Source organism: Pogoniulus pusillus, chromosome 27 (assembly GCF_015220805.1).
Source record: "Pogoniulus pusillus isolate bPogPus1 chromosome 27, bPogPus1.pri, whole genome shotgun sequence".
Classification (NCBI taxonomy): Eukaryota; Metazoa; Chordata; class Aves; order Piciformes; family Lybiidae; genus Pogoniulus; species Pogoniulus pusillus.
The window spans coordinates 8828300-8851483 of record NC_087290.1 but is presented as its reverse complement, the minus strand read 5'-3'; the positions used below and the strand labels follow the sequence as shown (position 1 = coordinate 8851483).

The 23184-nt window shown below is 58.7% G+C and overlaps 2 protein-coding genes across 2 annotated transcripts; both read left to right on the top strand.

Moving 5' to 3' along the window:
* The first annotated feature begins 80 nt into the window (after positions 1-80).
* DPH1 (diphthamide biosynthesis 1) lies at positions 81-18757 on the top strand. The gene is made up of 12 exons (XM_064166594.1): positions 81-152; positions 838-990; positions 3376-3439; positions 11133-11254; positions 12723-12877; positions 13562-13683; positions 14899-14967; positions 15747-15903; positions 16874-16974; positions 17269-17347; positions 18048-18179; positions 18670-18757. The coding sequence occupies exons 1-12, from the start codon at positions 104-106 to the stop codon at positions 18742-18744; spliced, it is 1278 nt and encodes a 425-aa protein (XP_064022664.1). The 5' UTR covers positions 81-103; the 3' UTR covers positions 18745-18757.
* Positions 18758-19144: 387 nt separating this feature from the next.
* On the top strand, positions 19145-20478 carry OVCA2 (OVCA2 serine hydrolase domain containing). The gene has a single exon (XM_064166595.1). It carries the CDS (start codon positions 19244-19246, stop codon positions 19898-19900), a length of 657 nt encoding a protein of 218 aa, XP_064022665.1. The 5' UTR covers positions 19145-19243; the 3' UTR covers positions 19901-20478.
* Positions 20479-23184: the final 2706 nt, after the last annotated feature.

Sequence of the window (23184 nt, the reverse complement as noted above, 5' to 3'; positions counted from 1 at the left end):
GGGCCGCCGGCGCGCTCCGCTCTCGATCTTTCGGCCCGCGACTGCTCTGGCCTGGCGCCTGGCTCGCTTAGTGCTGCCTCCCCGCCCTCACGTGCTCAGAGCCATGGCGGCCTCCGGGAGGGCTGGCGGCGCCGCCCCGGTGCCCGCCGCAGGTGGGCTGAGGCCGGGTCAGCTCTGCGCTCCCCGGACCGGCACCGGGTGCTGTTTCGGTTGCCTCAGCGCGGGAGGCCGGGACGGTGGCGGGGGAGGCCGGGACGGTGGCGGAGCCACCGGCTTGGCCCAGCTGGCCCCGTGTCGGTTGGACGTGGGCCGTGCGGGGAGGGTTTGGTGGCTCATGAGTGCCGGTGTTGGGCTGGAAATAGTGAATAATCCCCCTGCTGTCACTCCCCCGCCGCTCTCCAGCTTCGCCGAGCTGTAGGGGGGCGGTTGCTGGTGGGGGCCGGCTTCGGGATGAGGCTCCGGGGCCGGGCCTGGATCACCGGCTGCCGTTGCGTTTCCCCTCGGCGGGGTAACGGAGTCCCCGGGATGGGGCAGGGAGGACCCCGCGGTTCGTGTGGGTGAGCTACGGGGCTGTGCCTGCTGTCTTCCCAGGTGTGGGGAGAGTCAGCCCCGCTCGCAGGGTTTCACACAGTGCACAGAGTGCCCCAAAAAGGTGTTTTCCCTCCGAAAGTGCCTGCAACCGGCCCCAAGCACAGCGCCAAGGGCTGAAAACTGCCTCCTCCTGCCCACGTTACCCAGGGGTGGTGGCATGAGGGCAGCAAGGATGCCGGTGGGCCCTGAGGCACAGGGCTTGCTGCCCTCCCAGCTGCTCCTTAGGCCAGCCCGTGTGTCCCGCAGCCCGAGGCGCCCCACGGCGAGTGGTGCAGCAGGTCCCCGAGGAGATCCTCGGTAACACAGAGCTGCGAGAGGCGGTGGAGGCCCTGCCTCGAAACTACAACTTTGAGATTCCCAAGACCATCTGGAGGATCCGACAGGCTCAGGCCAAGAAAGGTGAGTGCTGGCCTGGGGGCTGAGAAGGTTCTGGGTTCAGCATGGTGGTTTGGTGCTTGCTGAATTCTCTGGTGGTGAGGAGACCCATCTGGGATGGGGTGTGGGGCCTGTGAGGCTGGGCAGGGATGGTTCTGAGATGCCCAGCATGCACTGGCGTTGTTAGGCTCTGTCTTGGTGAGCTCCTTTTTTCCCCGAGCAGGGTTAATAGATCTGTATCTCTGGATTATAATCACATTGGACAGGACAGGTTGAGCTGCACAGACCTGTCAGCCTGTGAGATGTGTCTGGGATGCTGGCCAGGTCCCTGCTGCTCTCTTCTCTCTCCCTGCGCTTTCTTGCCAGGCTGCTGAGGCTGGGCAGGGGGAGCCTTACACTGCCTGGCACTGACACACTGGAGAAGGGCTGGTGGGAAGCTGGGCTGCACTGCACTGTGGTCTGAACCTTGCTCCAGGGGTTGCTGTGGTGCTGCAGGATGATGCCAGGGTTGTTCCCCTTCAGCATGTGCATCCTGCTATGGCTGAGACAGCTCTCAGTGCGTGATCAGCTACAGGCATCAGGGCACGGAGCCTCCCTCTCTGACCCCAGGTGTCGCCAGTGTCTTCAGCCTCACTTCACATGCAGACAGGGGCTGCTCGAAGCACTGTGGCACTGGCAGCTGCAGGCAGAGCCGGATTTGAAATGCTATGTCCACCTGGGAGTGTCTCTGCCTGCCGCCACTGAGCTGGCAGGTGTCATGGGTATTGCTCTGGGAGCTGCTGCCTGAGCTGGACCCGGCTGCGATGCCAAGGGGCTCCTGGAGGCTGTGAGCCTGTCCGATCCCTCCCAGCTGCAGTGTGGGAGGCAGGGCTGCCCATCAGGACGCGGCGAGGCCGCCCAGCCGTGCTGCTCTGGCGTTCGTTACTGTGTTTTGCTGCTTGGCACCTCTTAATTAAATGTAAATATGCGGCTGGGATTTAAGCTTCAGAGCTGGGAGCAGAGCCCATCAGCCAGCCAGCCATGCTGGGATTTAAAAACCTGTGCCTGCAGAGCCCAGCCAGGGGCTCGTTGCTGGGGGAACGCAGCTTCCCTCGGGCTGCAGCCAGCCCTGCCTGCAGCCTGCCTGCTGCAGAGTCTGTGGGGTCTGGGGTGTCATCCTCTGACCCCAAGCTGTTTTGGCAGAGTCACCCAGCTGCCTCCTGCCAACCCCTCACTGAGGAGGGAAGCTTTTTGCAGATCTGCTTGTTGGCAGCAATCTGTCCTGAAGGGCAGTCCCAAATGATCCCAAATGGGCTGGAGGATGCCGCGACCCTGAGCTCTCTGGCCCTGCCGGATTGGGAAGGGGCTGGCAGAGCTCACACAGCTTTCCTTGGGCTCTGCAGGTTGCAGCAAGGCAAGGTTAGCCAAATTTGGGCCATGTCTTTACACAGTTCTGTGCTGCTGGCCAACAGGTTGGACTTGGCAGTGCAGGGTTTTCTGTTGGAGGGGGCTCTGGAGGAGCTGCTTGGGTAGATATTGCTGGAACTATGACGACGTCTTAATGGGATTGGGAGGTAAAAGGACAATGGGATTAATTGAGTCTCCTCCATTCATCTCCCCCAGCATGGTCCCTGCTCTTTCCCAACGTCCTGGGGCAGCCTTTGGGGACACACAGCAGGGGGTCCTGGCTGGACTCCAGGCTCTGGGGGGTCAAGCTGGGCTGCAGAGGCAGCAAGATTGTTCTGAGCCGCAAGGAGAGAGCACATCAGGAAACATCATTTGTTGTTGAATAAATTCCTGCTAGGCACAACGCTGCATCATTGCCGGCCACCCTCCTGAGATGGGGAGAGATGCAGGGAGGGGAGGTGTGGAGAAGGGCAGTGAGGATGATCAAAGGTTTGGAACAGCTTCTGTACAAGGAGAGATTAAATAGATTTAGATCCTTTAGCTGGAAAAGAGATGAATGAAGAGGAATATGATAGAGGGATAAAGAATTGTGAATGATGTGGGGAGGCTGAATAGGGGATGATTATTCACTCTCTTGTACCAGCAGAACCAGGGGCATGCATTTACATTATTAGGAGCATGTTTAAAATAAACAGAAGAAAGTTCCTTTTCCTGTGCAGCACATAATTAAAATCTGGAACTCACTGCTGTGGGAAGCAGGAAAGACCCAGCAGTGTCAGCAGGTTCCAGAAGGGATGAAGTGTGTGCAGGGATGGGGTGGGAGTGGGAAGAATGGATATGGCCCCAGGCAGGACCATGTGCACCCTGGCTGCTGGAGCCACTGGGATGTTGGCTGGTTTCTGGTTGATTTGGGCAGGGTCATTCTGCAGATGGATATGTTGACCCTGGGGGCTGGTGCTCAAGTCCTCATTTAGGGGTGTGTCCCCCCAGCCCCTCCTAACTCCAGGCTGTTTCTCTTCTCAGTGGCCCTGCAGATGCCAGAAGGACTCCTCATGTTTGCCTGCACCATCGTGGACATCATTGAGCGGTAAGTTGATGGCTTTTCCACACTTCCTGACTTGGCTCTGGAGCTGGCAAGGGGGTAGGGGCTGCTGCCAGGAATGGGGTGGCCACCAGACAGGGCTGCCCGGGCAGGAGGAAGCCCAGTGCTACTACTGAGGAGAGTGCAGAGGACCTCAGCATAGCTGCCCTCACAGGGATGACCTTGGCCACAGCCTGGCTGGGTACAGACAGTACTGCTGCCCTGTGGCAAGTCACAGAGACACAGGGGACAGGGACAGGCACCATGCCAACCTGGCCCTTGCTGCTCAACTTCTCCTTCCATTGCTGCTCTGCTGGGAGCTACTGACAAGCTCAGCGTGTCAGGGCCCTTGCTCGGGTGAGGGAGCCGAGCAGCAGCCGTGTTAACAACCTCCTGACACCAGCTCGGTGCCTGCATGCTCCCTATGGCAGCACGGCCGGCAAGGGGAGGGTTGGCAGCAGGGCTGCTACCGCCACACAAGTCCCCAGAGGTCTTGCCCTGTCTCTGCAGCCGTGGCCTGGCTACGCCACTTTTGGGGCAGCACGGAGGTGCTCGGGGCATAGCTCTTCTCCAGCTGGGGAGGCGTGAGGCCGTGGTAAAGACCTGGAGGGAATGTCTGCAAGTGGCTCCTGCTGGGTGGTCCCTTCTCCGTGGCGCCTGAATGTTTTGAATTTCTATGCTGCCTGGGCCGGGGGGGCGCGGAGAGGAGCTGGGCTCTGCCGAGGCACCTTGCCGAAACTGGCTGCAGTCTCCTGGCTGCCGAGCTCACCTCCCTCCCCGCCCGCCGGCTCTCTCCTCGCTGCCCCCTCCCCAGCCCCTCGCTGTTTCGCACAATGAATTAGTGCTAATAGCACCGCAGGCTTCGGCTGCCGTTGGGGTCGCGGCTCTCATTAGCAAGCTGCCTTCCCAGGGCGAGCGGGCTCGGCTCCCTGCCGCCCTTAACCAAGCAGCCGCTGCCGTGGCAGGGGGAGAGGCAGCCGTGCCCGCGGGCTTTGTCCCCGCTTTGCCATCATTTCCCCCGTGTGCCTGCCACAGCCCCACGCTCTGGCTGGGTGAGGGCGGGGTGGGAAGACGGGTGCGGGCAGGAGATGGGTGCGGGGGGCAGAGGAGATGGGTGTGAGTGCGGGCGGCTTTGCGTGGGTTTGTCCCTTTAAGCGGAGCTGCCTCCTCTCCGGCTTTGGCACCCAGCTGCTTTCATGTCTCCGACTTCAAAGGCAGAGGATTAAGGGGCTCTTTTATCTGAATGAAACCTTAAGCCCCGTTTCCCGGTGGGTGCCAGTGGATGCCGAGGTGCTAGCATCCCCGCTGGACTCTCCCTCCCTGCCAGGGGTGCTCCTCAGGGCTGAGGAGGGGTTCTTGGGTGCCAGGGTGGGTGAGTGCTGCATGGAGAGAGGTTCCTGGCCAAGAGCAGGGATGTGGTTGTGCCTATGTATTGGTGGTAGGGTGGGGGATGGCTTTGAGGCCGAGCAGGAGGACTGTGTCCTTTCTTCACTGCCACCACACCCATCACTCAGAGGCACTTCACTGCCGGTCTGGTACCTCGATGCTGGGAGCATCGAGGGCCACCCATGCTGGGTACCAACACTGCTGGCTGGAGGGTGATGGCCATGAGCAGGAGTGAACCCAGCCTTGTCCTCGCTGCCTTGGGGATACACTTGGGAGCCAGTTTCATTGCAGTGGGTGAGGTGTGAATCGGCGGTGGCCTGGTTGGTGCCTGCCTCTTCCTGCCATTAGTATTCATCGCTGGCACTAATGTGGAGTTTCAGCTCGGGCGCTGCTCCTGCTGCCCCTCCTCACCCTGCGCTGGGGCCGGACGAGCCTCCAACGTGACAGGAATTGCTGCAGCCTCGTCCTCCAGCAGTGCCTGCCACAGCCAGACTGGGGACAGGCTCAAGGTACTGTCAGCTCCAGGATGGTGTGACCCTTTCCCAGTGGGAACAGAGGAGTCTTAAGGCTGAGCAAGCCTGGGATACCTGTGTCCATGAGGAGCACTGCTCAACAAGCAGTCCTCATCCCCTGCAGCCCATCCTTGCAGCCCCCTCCTTGGTGGTGGGATTTGGGGTTTGGGAATGCCAGTGAACTCCCCTTGCCCTATGTGCTCTGGTAACGGCTGCAGAGCCGTGCCTGGGGTGATGCTGCCCATAACCATGCGTTCCAGCTCAACCAGAGCCGTGTCTGCTGTCACTCAGAAGGAATATTTATCCCTTCTGCTGGAGCTGCCTTTTAAGAGAATACTTGTGCCATGGCCTGGTGGTGCTGGGGAGGGCCAGGAGTGGGAATGTGTCTTCACTCTGCTGCAGCAGGGTCGGCTCAGGGAGGATGTGGTCCTGTCTGTGGGTCTGTCTTTCTCTACATCTGGGGCTGGTGGTGTCACTGCGGTGTGGGAGTGAGCAGGCCCCCAGAGAACCCTTAGGAGAGGGCTGTCATACAGGGCCCTCCCCAGCATCCTGTCTGGGCTTCTTAGCCAGCACTTGCTGAGCCTCGAGGGGCTGTGAGGATGAAGATGTAGAAGTGTCACAGCTGCTGCCTCCGGAAAGGCTGGTGGGGCACTTAGCCTGGAGCCTTTGAAATCAAGAGTGCACTTACAGCATTGACCGGCGTGAGGCCCAGTTAATTAGCCTTAATAGGTTTGTCATTACGGAACCTGTGCTGGGGCGAGTGGCCAGCTGCGGAGGGGGGGGGTGGCAGGACTGGGGTCTGCTGAGCTGGCAGTGCTGCCCAAACCACATCACGACACTCTGGCAGCACCTTCCAAATCGACTCCGTTTGTCACAGCTGATGTAATTCGGCAGAGGGTAATTCGTGCTGGGGGGCGGTGGTGTGTGGGGAGCTCAGACCGTGGCTTGAGGAGGGGGGCAGCCCCCCAGCCCACCCGCTGTCATGCCGGGGAGGTGGCAGTAGTGCCCCTTGCACCAACAGCCTGGTGAGGAGGGGCACAGCCGTGCGCAGACCCTCTCCTCTCCCCGTGCTGGGGATGGAGCAGACGGCTCAGCTGGGCTCTCAGCTGGGCTTTTGATTCCTCGTTAATAAAGTCGGCTGTCAGGCTCCGCAGCTGCTAATCCCTGCGACAGGGCGAGTGGCTCCTGCTAATCAGCCACGGCTCTGTGGCAGGGACAGACAGGGACAGCTGATGGTGGGGAGTGGGGCTATGGCTGCTCCGATGCCTACACAGGCTGCCCTGGCATGACCTTAGCACCTCTCGATGACTTGATGGCTTTTGTGTATGCAGCCCAGCAGCTTTGGCACAGCTTAAAATGCTCCACTGTGACCCTGACATAGTGCTCTGGCATGGCTTGAAGTGCCCTGCTATGGCTCCACTATGGCCAGCAGCTGTGATAGCAAGGGCTGATGTGCCTGACAAGCCTCTAGTGCCACATGGGCTGTCCCCTTCTGGGACTAGCAGGTGGCAGGACAAGGGCACCAAATCCCCTGGCTAAGCAGGTCTGCCTTGTAGCATGAAGCTCTGTGGTGAAGCTGGCTGCATCACTGTGAGGTGCCAAAGTGCCATACTGGGATGTCAGCACAGGTCAGGATGTGGCCTCAGCTGCCGAGGGCTGTAGCTCTGCCAGCTGATGTTGCCTTCCCTTTTCCCTTTGTCTTTAAAGTGCAACCTGGAGGTGCTGGCAGCGCGGTGCTGCACCCTGTGCAGGAGAACTTAATCACCGTCATTAACCATGCAACAGCATCATTAGGGAGAATGAAGTTCTCACTTCATTGGAGATGTTTAAACACCAACCTGGGTGGTGATGGCATGGTGAGAACTGGGAGTGTGTGGGGTCTGTAGGGTTGTCACCTGCCAGGACTGGGATGTGCTCACCACCACATGCCTCCACCCCTCCACCCTTGTATCCCCGTGGAACCTATGGAGCTGGCACCATGGCCTGGCCATTGGGAAGAACAAACAAACACCACCTGGGCACAGAATGGCCAGCAGTGACTTTGCCATCACCGTGCTTTGGGCCCTTGATTTGCTTTACTTTGGGCTTTTTTTCCAGCTAAAGGGCTAGCAAAGCTGAGATACACCTGGGATGTGCCCCTTGGTGTGGTGGGATTTGCCCTGGCACCTCCAGTGCCAGGAAAGTCCCCTCAGAGGAGAGAACCCAGCTGGAGGTGGCTGCTCCTGAGGAGCTGCAGGGGTTTGCACCTCTGCCCATCCTGACCCACTTGCTGATGCTCTGTGGGGCCCTGCGCTGCTCGCGGGCGGTGCTTGCCCAGCTGCAGTGGGGCTCTTCCAGCAGCGTTTGCAGTAAAATTGCAAACTCATTATTTTAATTACGTGCAGCCTTCCTGCGCTAATGAAGTTGGGAGTGTGGTAATGGGGCCTGGTGATGGGCTGCTCTGCTAATTAAGCACATTGTTCTCAGCTGGGGCTCTGCTCAGCCCTCCACACCTGCTGGCACCCGTCCCTGGGACAGGCTGGGTTTGGGTGCTGCAGGGCTGGCAGTGGCTGTAGGGTTTGGGGGGTGATCTTGAGGCTCTGCTTCTTTTCCCTAGGGACATGGGTGGGTGTTTATAGGGCATGACCCTCTTGCTTATCCCCAGGCGTTTCCTGCCAGGGAGGTGACACCATGCACAGTGTGACTGCTGTGAAGGGCCACATACAGGTGAGGCAGGTGACTCTGAAGCAAGGAGCAGCTCACTCTGCATCCCTGGCAGGACACATGGGCACACCAGCATCTTGATGCCAGCTCAGGCCTCTGACAGCTTCGTGATGCCAAGAATGGTCTCTTTCAGCCCAGTCCTTGCAGTCCCCTCCTTGTGCAAGGCTGCTAGAGCCAGGCACCATGGACATTCTGGGGCTGAGGGCTCCTATCTGCTAGGGAGAGTGGCCCTGCTTCATGGGATGAGGACCAGTGCCATATCCTTCACATGCTGCCACGGTGTCAGGGGACCCTGCGCTCCTGCCAGCAGCAAATGCTCTCATTTACTTGTCGAGGAGCTGGGATAAATCAAGTCTGCTCCAGCCTGGTGCCTGCACACGGGTAGTGAGGAGCAGCCACCCCATGCTTGGGGACATGTTGGCTCTGTGTGCACCTGCCTGTCCCAGCCTTTTAAGTCTCCAAATTTGACCCCAGGTCACTGTCTCCTCCATCCCACACTAGCCAGGGAAGAGAGGGGCTGGAAGGGTTGAAGGTCCTGGCAGTTGGAAATGGGTCTGGGACCTGTCCTTCTTGGGTGCACATCCTGCCAGTGCTGAGCCTGGCACTTTATAAATGGGACTTTGGGAGCCATTTGTTTAAGGGAGGGGAGAATGAATTAGGGGGAGATGAGAAAAATGCTAAGGCCGGGTGGTTTTTTAGAATGAGCCGGAGTTCGCGGGATGTAGAAGATGAATAACCTCCCCAGGCGTTCAATATTCATGAGCTCCCAGCTGTAGTGAGCGGCTCAGCGCGGGGTGGGGACAGCCGCGGCCTCCCTGCCGCCACACCACTGGGACCCTTGTGCCACTGCGATGAGTTACAGGGGTGTGAAACACCAGGAAGGAGGAGCTCCCGTGGCTGCCCCTCGCCTGCATCCCGGTCTGGTCTGGTTGGTGAGCAGCTCTCTGACCCGCGTCGGATGCAGGTGGCTGCTAATTGATGTTTCCTTCCTCTGTAGTTTGATGAAAGGCTCTGGCAACACCGAACTGATTAAAACATCAAGGGGAGGCCCCCACGCTTGCCTTTGATTTGTCTCAGGAGATGATTGCTGCTCCGCTCCACCATCCAGCCCAGCCGGCGTGGGTCACCCCTGTGCGTGCCGCCCTGCTGCCAACGTGCCTCTCCTGACGGCACTCTTCCAGCCTTGCCAGCCGCAATGGCAGCACCGCTGGGTTCCCTCCTCAATAGGCATCATCCGGTGGCCTCTTTGCTTCTTGCTCAGCTGCAGTTCTGCTTGCTACAGCCAGAGTGGGACAATTCCCTGTGGCTGGAGCAGGGCTCAGCTCCATCTCTTCATGCCCATGGGCAGGTGGCTATACACTCCTGCTGCAGCCTTGCACACTGGGCAGGGGCCACGGACGCCTCCACCAGCCTCTGCCCTCCTCCCTCCACCGCTGCCATTTCACTTTCTTGCTCTTCACCCCCAGGGACTTTCTCTGGGGTTTGGGCCAATTTGCATACATTTTAATCTATAAAAAATTAAGCGGCGCTGGCTGCCGCTCTGAGTCAGACCTCCCCGTCCTGAATCTTAAGGAGCTGAATAATTTTCCACTTTTGCTGAGATGTGTGGAGTCTGATTCATGTTCATCTCATCACCTCTCATTAGAGGAGGGGGCTGGGGGCTCAGGGGGATGGGGGAAGAGCCTTCTCGAACCTTCACTGGCAGCCCCCAGCCCATGGCATGGCCATGCAGGCGGCAGAGGAGTCCTCTCATCTGGGCCACGCCGGCAGAAAGAGACTGCAGGGTTTGGATGCCGGCAGGATCTTGACCATCTTCTGATGTTCTCCAACCGTGTCTCCAGCCCTTGCAACACTGCAGGGAGTGGGAGTCGCCCAGGCAGGATGCAGGAGGTGGGAATGGCTTTGCCCCCTCTCTGGGGATGCTCTAGCAAAGCTGCTCCCCTGTCCCCACCCCGGGCGCTGATGGATGGGCCGGAGCTGTTAATATTCAGCACGTTCCGCCATTTCTCCACCTTCTGCCATCTGCCCAGCTCTGCCCACCATTTCTATTCTTGCTGCCGACGTAACGCTCCCTGCCTGGCGCTCAGCGGGGAGCATGCGGGACCCTGGCCCCCAGCCAGCACTGGGTGCCAGTGGTGGGGGGTGATGCTGTGCCAGAGTGCCTGCCTCCCCTGGCTCCTTTGCCCCAAGCCCATGCCAGCAGCAGGGGGAACCCCACTGGCACCGAGCTACAGCTGCTGGTGTAACCTCAGTGTAAATATGGAATTAGCATCTGGTTTAAGCAGCCCCTCCAGGCGCAGGGCTTTGTCATCACGATACCTACTTTCATCTGTAAACTACCACAGCAGCTCTCTGGGAAGGCAGCCAAGCTAATAATCCCCCAAAATGGTGCAATAAAACACCCACAAAGGTGGTGCCTTTAAATCATGCCAGAGACTTGACACTGTTGCCCAGTATCAGTGTGTGCCACTTCACCTGCCAGAGGGTGCTTGGGTGGGCTCAGGGTGGAGCATCAAGGATTGGGGATCACACCAGTGTTCACTCAGTGTGTTTGCTCCCCAAGTGCCATCTAAGCAGTAGCTGATCCTGGAGAGCACCCAACTTGACCTATGGGTGGTGCAGCTGGGTGTAGACGGGTGCACAAGCACATGCAGTGCCTAGGCATGGGGTGACAGCAGTTCAGCCAGCCTGACTAGCATGGCTGGGGATGCCAGGGCAGTTTGTCTACCCATACTGGTGTCTCTGGTCCTTGAGACTGGTTGGTGGGAGCGACGGCACCACGCTGCGCTGGGTCTCCCTCTGCTACTCTCCTGGCTGAAGCATTAGGAAGCTGGCAGCGTATTGTTTGATGAGCGGATAATCCGCTGAATTGCAAACAGCTTTACCCAATTGAAGAGGCGGATTACCGCTCTCCAGCTTAATCATGTTGACATCTCAGAGAGTAGCCAGTGCTTGTCCTTTTTGGCGCGTGGCGAGGGGCTCAGTGGCGGCACTGGGTCCCCTGGTTGCGGTGTGCCATGGGGCTGGGGCTGCAGGGCGGTGGGCAGTGGTGACAGCAGCTAGCCCTGACCCCTCGCTGTTGTTGTGCCTCCTCACAGGTTCACAGATGCAGAGGCTGTGGTGATGGGTGACGTGACCTATGGTGCGTGCTGCGTGGATGACTACACGGCCCGAGCCCTGGGCGCTGACTTCTTGGTGCACTATGGACACAGCTGCCTGAGTAGGTGACACTCAGCCCCGGGGCGCTGCCGAGGCAGCCATGCATGGCACCGCTGAGTCTGTGCTTCTGCCACTGTGCAGTGCTGAGAAGCTCCCTGCCCTACCTGACACTAGCTCAGCGCCGAGGGCTAATCCCTTCCCAAAGGGCTTTCTATTCTCCAGCCTCGGTTGCTGGTTTTGGACGGGGCCAGCAGGCAGGATTTTGGGGGTAGCAGGGTGTGCTTATCCTGCTCAATGGCCATGCAGTGCCCAAATTGCAATCCTATGCCCAAGAGCAGAGACACAAGGCCATGACTTGGCAAGACCTTGCTCATCTATGAGCTTCCGATGGGAATGGATCTGTTCTTGCCCCCCAGCCCCGAGTTTTGGGGGAAGTCAGGAGCAACAGCAGAGGGCCTCAAGGTCCCACTGTCCCTGGGGCTGGGATGGTGGCTTTGCCGAGTGCAGCACAGGCTGGGCGGGGAAGGGAGGAGGAGGCTGTGTGCTCCCCAGGCGGACGGTACTCTGGATCCAGTTGCCATGGAAACTGCGCTGCTGTCCCAGATGCTGCTAACTTTGAAGTCCACCCAGGATGGAATCAGCCCAAAAATAACAATAAGACGCTCTGGGTTTTAAGGTGGATCGGCAGAATTGCCGTGGTGAGCGTCAGGCACTTGCATCTCTGCCGCCGCCGTGCTCTCAGCACCTGGCAGCCCTCCTGGACCTTTATGGGGCCATATAAATGGGTTTGAAGAATTGCATCGGGCTCTGTATGAAATACTAACTCCATAGTTGAGGACTCTGTCCCAAAAGCAATGCTGGTGTGAGCTTTTGTGGTGATAAATGTTTGTGCTCCGTGCTTTGTTGCAGAAGGAGGGAGTATAAAGCCCCTGGTTCGGAGCCTGCTACTCATGAATGGACAGCGGGGAAGGGGAGGAAGGAGCCATATCCAGCAGTGCCTGCACCAGGCTGGATGGGTCACAGAGCACACTGGGGTCCTCAGAGAGTGCTGGTTCCTTTTGGGCTGCCCACAGTGCTCCCATCACTGGTGTGGCCGATGGTGGGGCATGTGCCCATGCAGCACACAGGCCCTCTCCTTCCCAGCCCCACGTGCCCTGCGGGAGGGAGTAATTTGCACTTAATTGTGATCAGGTGAAAAGCACCAAAATGGGAAGTGAACGTGGAGCTGTGGATCGATGTGGACTCTGTGTACTTTAATTATTCACTTAATCGTGGTGACACAGGCTTCTTAGCACCGGTGGTAATTAGATTTGTGTTCATTGATTCCCCAGGCTGCCATTATCCAGAGAGGAACGAGCGGGTGCTATCCATGGCTCCTATCTGCCTGGGGTGCCAGCATGGGCAGAGGGGTGGCACAGACTGTCCGCACCAAGGTGGCTGGGGCACAGGGAGCCCTGCCAGCAATCTTTATTCCTCGCCACAGGCCAAGAGGTACCCCACACTTACACTCTGTCTCTTCCTCTCACCAGTTCCCATTGATGCCAGGCAGGGGCTGAAGATGCTCTATGTGTTTGTGGACATCAAGATCGACTCTTCCCATTTCCTTGAGACCATTCGCTTCAACTTTGCAGCAGGCACCTCCTTGGCCCTTGTCAGCACCATCCAGTTTGTCTCCACACTGCAGGTGAGAGGGAGAGCTTCAGCAGTGTGTGATGTGGGGTAGGGCTTACGTCTGTCTCAGCCTTTGCTTTGGCTCAGTGCCTCTCTGCCCCAGCTCTGGTGCCAGAGCTGCCCCGGGGTGCTGCTGGTGCCGGTTCGAGTCACTGCAATAATGTGCTGCTGTGGTAATGTTGATCAAGTGCTTTATAATAACTCTGATCAATGTTTCATGGCGGCACCCCTCCCTGGCTCCCCGGGGAGCTGCTCTGTAAATGTCAGGGCAGGCAGTGGAGCACTTGGCATTTTGATGCAGTGCCGGCAGCAGCAGGGGAAGCTCTGGCGGGTCTGTCTGTCTGCCCCTGAACGGCCGGCTGGGCAGGACGGGAGGAGATGAATGAGCCTCTTGAGCCATGTCTATCCAAACATGAGGCCATCGAAGCGTTAAGCCTTTTCCCCTGTCTTTTAATTGATACATTGGCTGAGCCTCACTAAGCATCTCGGCTGTGTGGGGCCGTTACCCTCCGTGGGCATGCTGACTCCCCTCTGCTGCCACTGTGCCCGGCCACAACAGCACAGCCATTGTCACTGGTGCCCCACTGAACTCTGGCATTCAGGGTGTCCCCAAAAGTCCCTAGCAGTGCCAGGGACTGCCAGCCTTGGCCATGCTCTGTTGCATAGTCTGTCCACACTGACCCCACATGTCCTGCAGGCAGCATCACAGGAGCTATGCTCCCAGTACAAGGTTTGTGTGCCCCAGTGCAAGCCGCTGTCCCCAGGAGAGATCCTGGGCTGCACATCGCCCCGTCTCACCCAGGATACAGATGCCATCATGTAAGTACACAGGTTTCTCCAGGATCCTTCTACCTGGCCCAGCCTGGCCATGGGGAGGGTCTAAGGGGTGGCAGGGGGATGTCCTCAGGCTGGGACAGGCCCTCTGCAGCTGCTCAGAGTGGCATGTGCTTGTAGCACAGAAGAAATAATTGAGTCGTATATCAGAATAGATAATAGATGGAAGGGCGGGGGGATAATTGGAAAAGACAAATGGCTGAGGCCCAACATCACAGCAACATTAATTTTATTTAAGGACAGCAAATTAGAGGGAGCACTTCGCTTCCTATCACCTAATTATTTTAGGTAATGGAAATGCTTAATGTACTGTGAATACAGTGTGCTGCAGAATAAATACAAGAACCCCACCCTTGGGGGGAGCTGGGGAGCCCAGGTGTAGGGTTAGGCTCTGTTGAGCCTCCTCTTGCCCATTCCGCTGGGAGACAGCAGTACCAGTGCCTTCACAAGGGTGGCTGTAGGGAGAGGTGGGCCTGTGATTGCTGGGCATGGCATTGGTGGGGGCTCCGGCCTCACCATGAGTTGCTCCAGCACTGGTGAGGAGGCATCGCTTTCCATCTCTCTCCAGGGGCACTGGGAGCAGGCAGGGGTCACCATGTTGGTACTGCATCTGCAAGAGTGGGTTCTTCCCACTGCCATGGTGAGGAGAAGAGCCATGGTGCGGTACCACCCGGCTGCCTGCGCAGGTGCATGCAGCTGCTGTACCTGCGTCCTCCCTGCGTTATTATTTTCTTCTTTCCCTCGTCTCTGGGGCTAACTTTTGCAGACAAATTAGCTTTGATCTCCCAAAATGTCATTCTCCAATTAAGGGCAAAATCTAGTCAAGTTTTACGTCTGAATTCATTTTCCAAGCCCTCACTCCATTAGGGCAGCTGAATGAAAGGCTTTGAAATGTAATTGCTGACTTGAAATCCGATTAGAAATGGAAGCAGCAACATCTAGAACCAGCCGTTGAGATGGAGAGCTCCCATGCCAGTGTGGCCATCCCTCCCCACTCTGAGAGCAGCTGCCTCTCCTGCCTCCTTGTGCCAAGGGGCTGCCTGGAGATGGGGAGCCTTGGCTGTGCCCACTGCCCCTGGGGCCCAGTGCAGGAGTTTGGTTTCCTGGCGTGTCTGTGCGCTGCAGCTTGGGAGAGCAGTGAGTACGTGGACGGATGCTGCTGTTGCCCTTGTGCTGTAGCTCTTCCTCCCCTCTCGGCAGCTATTTGGGAGACGGACGCTTCCATCTGGAGTCCATCATGATTGCCAACCCAGGGATACCCGCATACAGGTATGGGCAGCCCATTTCCAGTCCTCCACAGCCTTGCTGTGGGGAGCACTCCGGCTTCCCCAGCGTGCCTGGGACCAGCTATCCCCACAGTGCACAGGGCTGGTCAGGCAGCTGACTGCAGTGGGCTCAGGGAGGCAAGGAGCCATGGGGCAGGGCAGAGAGGTGCAGAGGGAAGCTGAGTGCCAGCCATTGACTCGGGGAATATAAACATTTTGACAAGCACCTGTGAAAGCCGGCGGAGGTGCAGCCGTTAAAGCTGCTGCAGGCAGAGGCCATAAAGCGCGATGATGAGGCCGCTGAAAGCAGATGAAATATCAGGAGTGAAAGGCTGGGCCCATTTGGTGAAATCTGAATTTCTTAGTAGGTCGTTTGTTACTGACGGGAGGCGCGCGTCAGGTTTATGGCGCTGGTGAAGCCGCCGAAACCCGAGTGGGATTTGATTAAAATTCTCCTCGTCAAACAAAGCAACAAATCAAAGATTTCTTCATAATTTATGAGCCAGGATGGCGGGGGGGGGAGTGCAGGAAGGATGGAACTGAGCAAGAAGCTGAGTGCAAAGCCAGGCTGTGTCAAGTTTTGGGGGGCTGCGGTAGGATGCTCGCCCTGTCCCTTGTCCTCGTCCCCTCTCTGCACCCTAATGAGCTGGCTGGGCCCTGCATGGGCCAGGGGGAGAGATGCTGTGGCAAGCAGTTAGTGCTGGTAAAGAATGGGCATCAATTAGGGCCATTGTGATGGGGGGCAGGTCATGTGGCACATGTGAGCCCAGCTCTGCTTTGCAGGTATGATCCCTACAGCAAGATCTTCTCCCAGGAGCACTACGACCACGAGCGCATGCGCTGTGCTCGGCAGGATGCCATCCGCACTGCCGCTGGTGCCCGCTGCTGGGGGCTCATTTTGGGCACCTTAGGGCGCCAGGGCTCCCCCAGCATCCTGCAGGTACTATCCCCTTCCCCATGGCCCCTGCCCAGATGCTGTTGGTCGCTACTCCTGGGCTGGGAGGACTGGTAGATGATGGCACCTTCAGCACAGTGCCCTCACTACCAGGGCAACAGTTGACCTGGCACTGCTGGCAGCCCATCAGTTGCCACTGGCCACGGTCTGCACACCTCAGAGCTAAGCAGGCAGGGCAATTAGCAGCAGATGAGGGAGGCTGGACAAGGGCTCATTAAATCTGCCCCTCGCTGAGGAGAGCTGGCCAGCCTTGGAAACCCCCCCGCACAGGCAGCTTGGCAATTAATTCCCTGGGTTTGTTTTAATTGGATGAACTTCCAATCAGGTTCACCATCCCTGCTCAGCTGCCATGTTGGCTCTTTCTGCACCCCAGCTGGGCAAGAATAGGACCACAGTGTCCAGACCTATGGGAGTGGGGCCCCTTGAGCATGCCAGCCCCTCAGATCTGGACATTTTGGGAGAGCTGCTGTCAAGATTTGGTTCAGTGCAGTAACCACTGCTCAAAGCAGGGCAGCAGCATTCTAGCAGCTGCTCTTCCATAACAGGCAGGACACAGGTATGGCCAGGGCTGGCCAAAGAAGGGGTGATTAGTGCTGGCTCCAGAGGACAAGGACATCCCTGACCCCTTCTGGGCCCCCTCTCCTCCTCTTGCAGCCGTTGACCACAGGCAGCCCACAGCAGGCGGGTGTCCCAGGGAAGACAGCTGCTAACGAGAACAGATTGTTGTCATTGAGCAGTAATTGCTTCATTAGGCTGCGGCGGGCACTGTGGAGAGCCAGGCACAAGGTGGAGCCATGGCCGTGGTGCCTGGCCTGTGACTACTATGGGCATGTGGTCATGGGGCAGAGCTGGGGCTCATAAAGAGTCTGATAGACAGGAAGGGGTTGTGGGCAAGACTTGAGAGGGGCTTGCTGGGGACATCTGGGCTCCCACCTGTCTTTTTGCCCCCCTGCAGCACCTGGAGTCTCGTCTCAGTGCCCTGGGCCGGCCCTTTGTGCGGGTGCTGCTGTCAGAGATCTTCCCCAGCAAGCTGCAGCTCTTCCCTGATGTGGACACGTGAGTGCTGCTGAGCCCTTGCCTTGAGGTCTCCAGGATGCCCCATCCCTCTCTTGGCCTCTGATCCCAACAAGAAGCCATCCTAATCACATCTGTCCTGTTCTCACTTGGGCTGGCACTGTGCACCACTGTGTGTACTATGCCTACAGCTTGGGGAGGAGATGTGGCTGTCCTTGGCAGGGTGGATCTGCTGCAGTGGGGACCATGCTCCCTGCTGGCTCCCTTTCCTTCCAGGGGCTGCTGCAGGCCTTCACTGTGACTTGTTCTTCCCAAAATGCTGTTCTCCATCTGCAGGTGGGTGCAAGTAGCCTGTCCTCGGCTCTCCATTGACTGGGGAGAAGTCTTTGGCAAGCCACTGCTGACTCCCTATGAGGTGAGCAGCTTTTTGGAGACCACCCATGGCTTGGGGAGGATGTGCCAGAGTCTTCCACAGAGCTGTGGTGCAGGCATGTCCCTGCAGCCAGGCAGTGTCCTGCCCACTCCGCTCCCTGTCTGTGCTCTGTGCACAGTCCAGGTGTGCCAGTGGAGTTCCTGGGGTTCAGCACACCCAGCTGCTATGCTCCCCTGTTGAGGAGGGACAGGGATCTGCTGGAGAAGGTCCAGTGGAGGGCTTTGAAGACGATTAGGGTACTGGAGCACTGCCTTACAAGGAGAGGCTGAGGGACCTGGGGCTGTTTAGACTGGAGAAGACTGAGAGGGGATTTAATAAATGTCTATAAATATCTGAGGGTTGGGGGTCAGGAGTGGGGCGTCAGGCTCTGCTCACTTGCTCCCTAGGATAGGACAAGCAATGGATGTAGGCTGCATCACAGCAGGTTCCACCTCAACACAAGGGGGAACTTCTTTACTGTAAGGGTCACAGAGCGCTGGAATGGGCTCCCCAGAGAGGTTGTGGAGTCTCCTTCTCTGGAGACTTTGAAGGCCTGAGTGCGTTCCTGTGTGACCTGAGCTAGATTGTGTGGTCCTGCTCTGGCAGAGGGGTTGGACAAGATGATCTCTTTGGGTCCTTTCCAGTCCTTGACATCCGTGGCCTCTCTCAGCCCTGGCGACTCAGCTCTTTGTACCCTCCACAGGCAGCAGTGGCTCTCCGAGACATTGAGTGGCAGCAGCCTTACCCCATGGACTTCTATGCCAGCCAGTCCCTGGGGCCATGGACAGTGAACCATGGAGGCTCACAACCCCCACGCCGTGGCCGGCCAGCTCAGGTGGGCATCATGGTGTCACCACGGTGTGAGGTGTCACCACGGTGTGAGGTGTCACCAGGGCAGCATGTGCCCACTGCATTCCTTCACTCTTGGCTGCCATGTGGGGCAGAGGGGACAGGAAGTGGGAGTAGTGCAAGGGGTTGAACATCTGGTGCCATACAGTGTCCAATGCCATACAGTGTACAGTATGTTGTACTGTGCCAGCGCTGTGCGGTGCCCTGTGCCACGTGCCGAAAGCGCCACCCTGTGGCTCCGTTCCAGCTGAACAGTAATGGGCCAGTGCCTCCTGGCCGAGGAGGACACACCAGCCCCCCGCCCTGCGCTTCCCGGTGCAAGCACCTGGCTTGCGCTGCGGCTTCCCGGGAGGGATCCCCACACCATGCCCCATGGGGTGCCGTGGGCTGAGCGCTAGCAGGCTCAAGGCTCATCACAGCTCAGCAGGGTCTGGGACCCATCTTGACACATCCCTCCCCTTGCCTCTCTGCTGCAGGGAAAGCTGCCTGCGACCCCTGCTCCGGTGGACAGAGAAGAGAGGCCAAGCAGCGAGAGTTCAGCAACCTCCTGAGCACGGCCTGCACTCCGGCCAGCTGCCACCACGCTCTAAATGCCGCTACGGGCACAAGCAGGAGTCACCGCCGGGTCTTGCTTTGCCTTCCCTCCCGGAAGGGTTAAACACCACCGGGGCTGCCCGGTAGCAGCATCGGAGCGAATGGAGACACACCCTGTAACCGAACAGGTACCGCTTCCCGCGAGGACAGTCCCGGCTGCCTGCAGGGATGCTGCCTGCAGGGATACTCCCTGCAAGGCCAGGCCAGGCCGTGCCGCAGGCTGCGCGCGGCAGTCGCCTGTCCCGCCGGGGCGCCTCTTCCCGCCCCACCGGAGCCGCCTCTTGCAGCCCCTGGCGCGGTTCCCTGCGCCGCAGCCTCCCACCGCTTGGGGGCGCCCTGGCACGCCGCTGCGGGTGAGTGCCGCCCGCCTCGCCGCATCGGCCAGCGAGTGCGGTGCGCTGCGGCGGGAGGGGGCGAGGCCGGACGCGGCAGCTGGCTTCCGGCGGGGCGGCAGCCATGTCGGACGGGCGGCCGCTGCGGCTGCTGGGCCTGCACGGTTACCGGCAGAGCGAGCGCCGCTTTCGCCAGCGCACAGGCGCTCTGCGCAAGGCCTTGCGTGGCTGCGCGGAGCTGGTGGCGATCAGCGCGCCGCACCCCGTGCCTGGCGGCGGCGGAGAAGACGACGATGTGGATGATCCTCCCCGCGGCTGGTGGTTCTCTGGGCCCGGTACCTTTGAAGCAGGGGAGGCAGCGGCGGCACCAGCGGGGCTGGAGGAGTCGCTGTCGGCCGTGGCGGCTGCGCTCAAGGAGCACGGGCCTTTTGACGGGCTGCTGGGCTTCAGCCAGGGCGCGGCGCTGGCCGCCATGGTGTGCGCCCTGCGGGCCCGCGGCGACCCGCGTTTTCCCGTGGCCTTCGCCATCCTGGTCGCCGGCTTTGCCAGCCGCGCCCCGGCCCACCGCCACTTCTACCAGGAGCCTATCGCCCTGCCCACGCTGCACGTCGTGGGCGATGCTGATGCTGTTATCGCTGCCTCCCTGAGCAAAGAGCTTGCCCAGCATTTTGTGGAGCCCGTTGTCCTCTGCCACCCCGGTGGGCACTTCGTCCCTTCTGCAGCACCACAGAAAAAGGCATACCTGGACTTCTTGGACCGATTTCGCCCTGCACAGGGATAGGCCGAGCCCCTCGGGGCTGGGACAGATTGGTAACAGTCTCTAATAAGCGGGGCTCCAGCAAACCATGTACAGTCTGCCACTTTGGTGAAACATTGCTGCGTGTCCCTGCTGTCCAGAGGGCCCAGAAGTCAGCTCATGTGCAGCACAGGGCCAGGCTAAATCGTTCTTTCTTTCTTTGTTAACAGTCTGTTTTCTTTCCGATTTTGTTACATGTATGAATGTGCAGCTCTGGTGGTGAGGGGTTTGAGGACAGGGGAGTGCCACTCAGCTCTGTGTGGAGTGTTTTCAGAGGCTTGAGTAGCTGTCAGAATTAGGTCCTTCAAAGGAAACTCCTGCAGAGCACATAGGTCCTGCAGCTGCAATGCCCCAAAGGTTTGTGCTTTTTAAGGGCTCTGATGAAAGCTGTTAAGCCATCCTTCCACCTGGTCTGGGATGGAAAATCCTCTTGTCCATGGCAGTGCCAAGGCTGCTGTTCTCTTTTGGAACAAAATGTCTGCTGATTCAGCATGTGTTCTGGGAGACTTCTGTGTCTTGCTCTGTACAAACTGCTTTCGTGAACAAGAGAAGAATTTGTTGCTGCATTGGTGTCTCTGACGTTTTCCAGAAGCATATGGAAATGTTTATTGTTATAATTGCAGGTGTCTTGCCTTACTGCTTTTGGAGCAGGCCAGGCGCAGGTATTGTGCTGGCAGGGCTGCTCCGTACCCACGCTTTTCCTTGTGAGTACAGTGCAATGTAGCTGGTAGATTGCATGAAATGACTGAGTTTGCCCTCTGCTCGCAGTGTTGGGAGAAGCAGAGGGATACAGGGCACTGTGGTGCAGGAGCAGGCCTGGGGGGCAGCAGACAGATGCACTTTCTGTATTCAGTCAGCTGGGAACAGCTCTGGGAGCTGTGGAGGGTTAAAACCAACCCATCAGAAATGAGTGGTCCCCAGTCAATGAGGATTTTGCGCTCTGGTTTCCTGTTGGGTGTGTGGTGGGATGGCAGCAGTGGTGGTGGGAAAATGTGTTTGGTTTTTCTAGGGCCCTGGGGGTTATCTTACAGGGCTGATGATGTTTGGACAGTGCCATCTCGCAGGGCAGCACTGTGTGGGCTCTGTTACATCTGTGCTGCCTGCCGAGGTGATGTGAAGGTATGGAGTGTTTTGTCACCTGGTGGACACCGCGTTAAGGACACAAGCCGTTTTGTGTGCGGGAGGAGCGTGGGTTGGGGCTGTGCAGCCGGCTACATCACCAGCTGCGGGGAGCAAGGCCGAATTCAGCAGCCAGCCGTGACAAAGCACTGGGGTCTTTGTCTCTGCCGCGGGTGAAGGCTGGCAGCCGGCAGCACTTTGCCAGCGCACCGTTGGTTAGCTGTTTAATTATTGCAGAGCTGCAGCTCGCCGCGGTGGTCTCCTGGTGCAAGCATCTCCCTCCCCCAGGCGGGACGGTGCGGAGGCACTGCAGCCGTCCCCGGCTGCCAGCCTGCACTGCGGTCCCGCAGCCGCTGACCGACAGACATCTTCCCGCTCCCCGGGGGAGGATCAGCCGCAGCTTGCTGGCGCTGGGAAAGGGGGAAGGAGTCCGAGTGTGTGGGGAGAGCGTGAAACGGTCCTAGCTCTGCAGGAAGCTCCACTAGGAGCAGCGTTGAGGGCTGGGTGACCTGAGCTGGGGTGCTACAGTACCTACCTTATCATCCCAGGAAGCTTAAGAAGATGGTTCCTTCTAGGTGGCTCCTGGACCAGTTTGAACAAATTAATAAAAACAAAGGGTGTAGGAGTTTTGCCATAAAGCAGTGTGTGGCAGTTTCTTCCCTGAGCCAGGGGCATAGCAACAGAGCAAGCCTGGGTGCTGAGTGGCAGCTGTGCCACTGACCTGAGGACACCAGGAGCCTGAATGTTTTGGCATGGGTGGGTATTACCCCACTGCTACCCAGGTGGACCTCATTCTATCACCCAGTGCAGCCATTGGAGCTCCCTGTGTGGTCCCAGCAGCAGGTAGGGCTCCGCTTGGGACTGTGAGTCTGCTGTGGGCACAGAGGTCAGGTTCCTGGGTGAGCAGAGCACCCAGCCCTCTCCCACTGTGCCAGGGAGAATGGGAGAGGACCAGCACAAGCAGAGGCACTGCATGTGCTGCTGCCTTCTGCAAACACCCACCATCTCTCCCCCAATTCCTTGTGTTCCTTCTCCTTGTGCCACCCCTGACTCAGGCCCTCTGCAGCTCACCATGCCAGCCACCTACATGGGGCTTGCTGGGCACAGACGCTTGTGGGCAAGCACTGGAAGAAGCAATGTCCAGCCAAGCTTGGAATTGGGCATGGATCCTCAGGCTGACTCCTGCCTGTGAGGAGGCAGCAGCAGGGGAGAACCAGGAGCCATCCCTGGACCCTGCTGCTGGAGCAAGACCAAGCCATGGGGAACAGCCCCCCCCACACCTTCCCTGCTTCACCCGCAGAAGCTTCCAGTTGTGGCTGAGTCACTCCCTGTAGCTCCTTCTCTCCTTGTTTTGGATGGAAGTTTTCCATGGAAACCCACGCTGGGCCGGGCCACGGGCTGGGATAAACACGGCTGAATCACAGAAGGCCACTTGGCCAGGAGCTGTCAGATGGCAACAACAGCGAGCAGCATGCAGGCAGGTGGCTGCCTGTGTTTTGGGGGGCAGCACCTTTTCCTTGTGCCCTCCACCAGCCCTGCTGGCTCAACCCCACTTCCAGCCCACTCCAGGTTTCCCCAGTGCCCCTTGACAAAGTCAGGAGCGGATCATAGGCTTCAACTAGAAGCTAGTTTTGGGGATGAACAGAGAAATCCCAGCCAGAGACAGCCCCCTGGGACCCTTGCTGCAGCCTCATCCTCAGCCATGGGGCTCTGTAGGGTCATGGCTGCCAGAGATCCCTTGGGAAGAGCGATCCCATGCTCCTGGCCATGTACAGGAACGATCTCCAAAGTGCTGTGAGGCTCAGGCAGTATTTGTGCCATGCCTGTGTCCTGCTGAGCACTGTCCTGCCTGTGGCAGGCACTGCATTCCTCCCTGGCACGCCGCGATCTCTGCCCTTAGGAGGAGCACAGGAGCTGGATGGCCTCTGTCCCCCGACGCGGATGGCTGGCTCCAGGCCCAGCAGCTTGGAAGCGCCTTCAGAAGCTGAGTCCCCATGTCAGAAATCCAAGATATTTTTAAGGGCTCTGGAAGAAAAACTAATTCCAGGGTGTCAGCGGGAGAGACTTGGCCTTCGAAACAACAGCAGCACAGACAGAGCCTTCCTGAGGTCTGAGGGGCCACAGTGATGCCCACAGCATGTGCCCCCTCA

Bases quoted from the DNA above. Each gene is read 5' to 3' on its own strand.
- DPH1 (XM_064166594.1), top strand. From the start codon at position 104: ATGGCGGCCTCCGGGAGGGCTGGCGGCGCCGCCCCGGTGCCCGCCGCA. The intron at 991-3,375 runs GTGAGTGCTGGC...TTCTCTTCTCAG, and splicing joins ACAGGCTCAGGCCAAGAAAG to TGGCCCTGCAGATGCCAGAA. The intron at 12,878-13,561 runs GTGAGAGGGAGA...CATGTCCTGCAG, and splicing joins AGTTTGTCTCCACACTGCAG to GCAGCATCACAGGAGCTATG.
- OVCA2 (XM_064166595.1), top strand. From the start codon at position 19,244: ATGTCGGACGGGCGGCCGCTGCGGCTGCTGGGCCTGCACGGTTACCGG.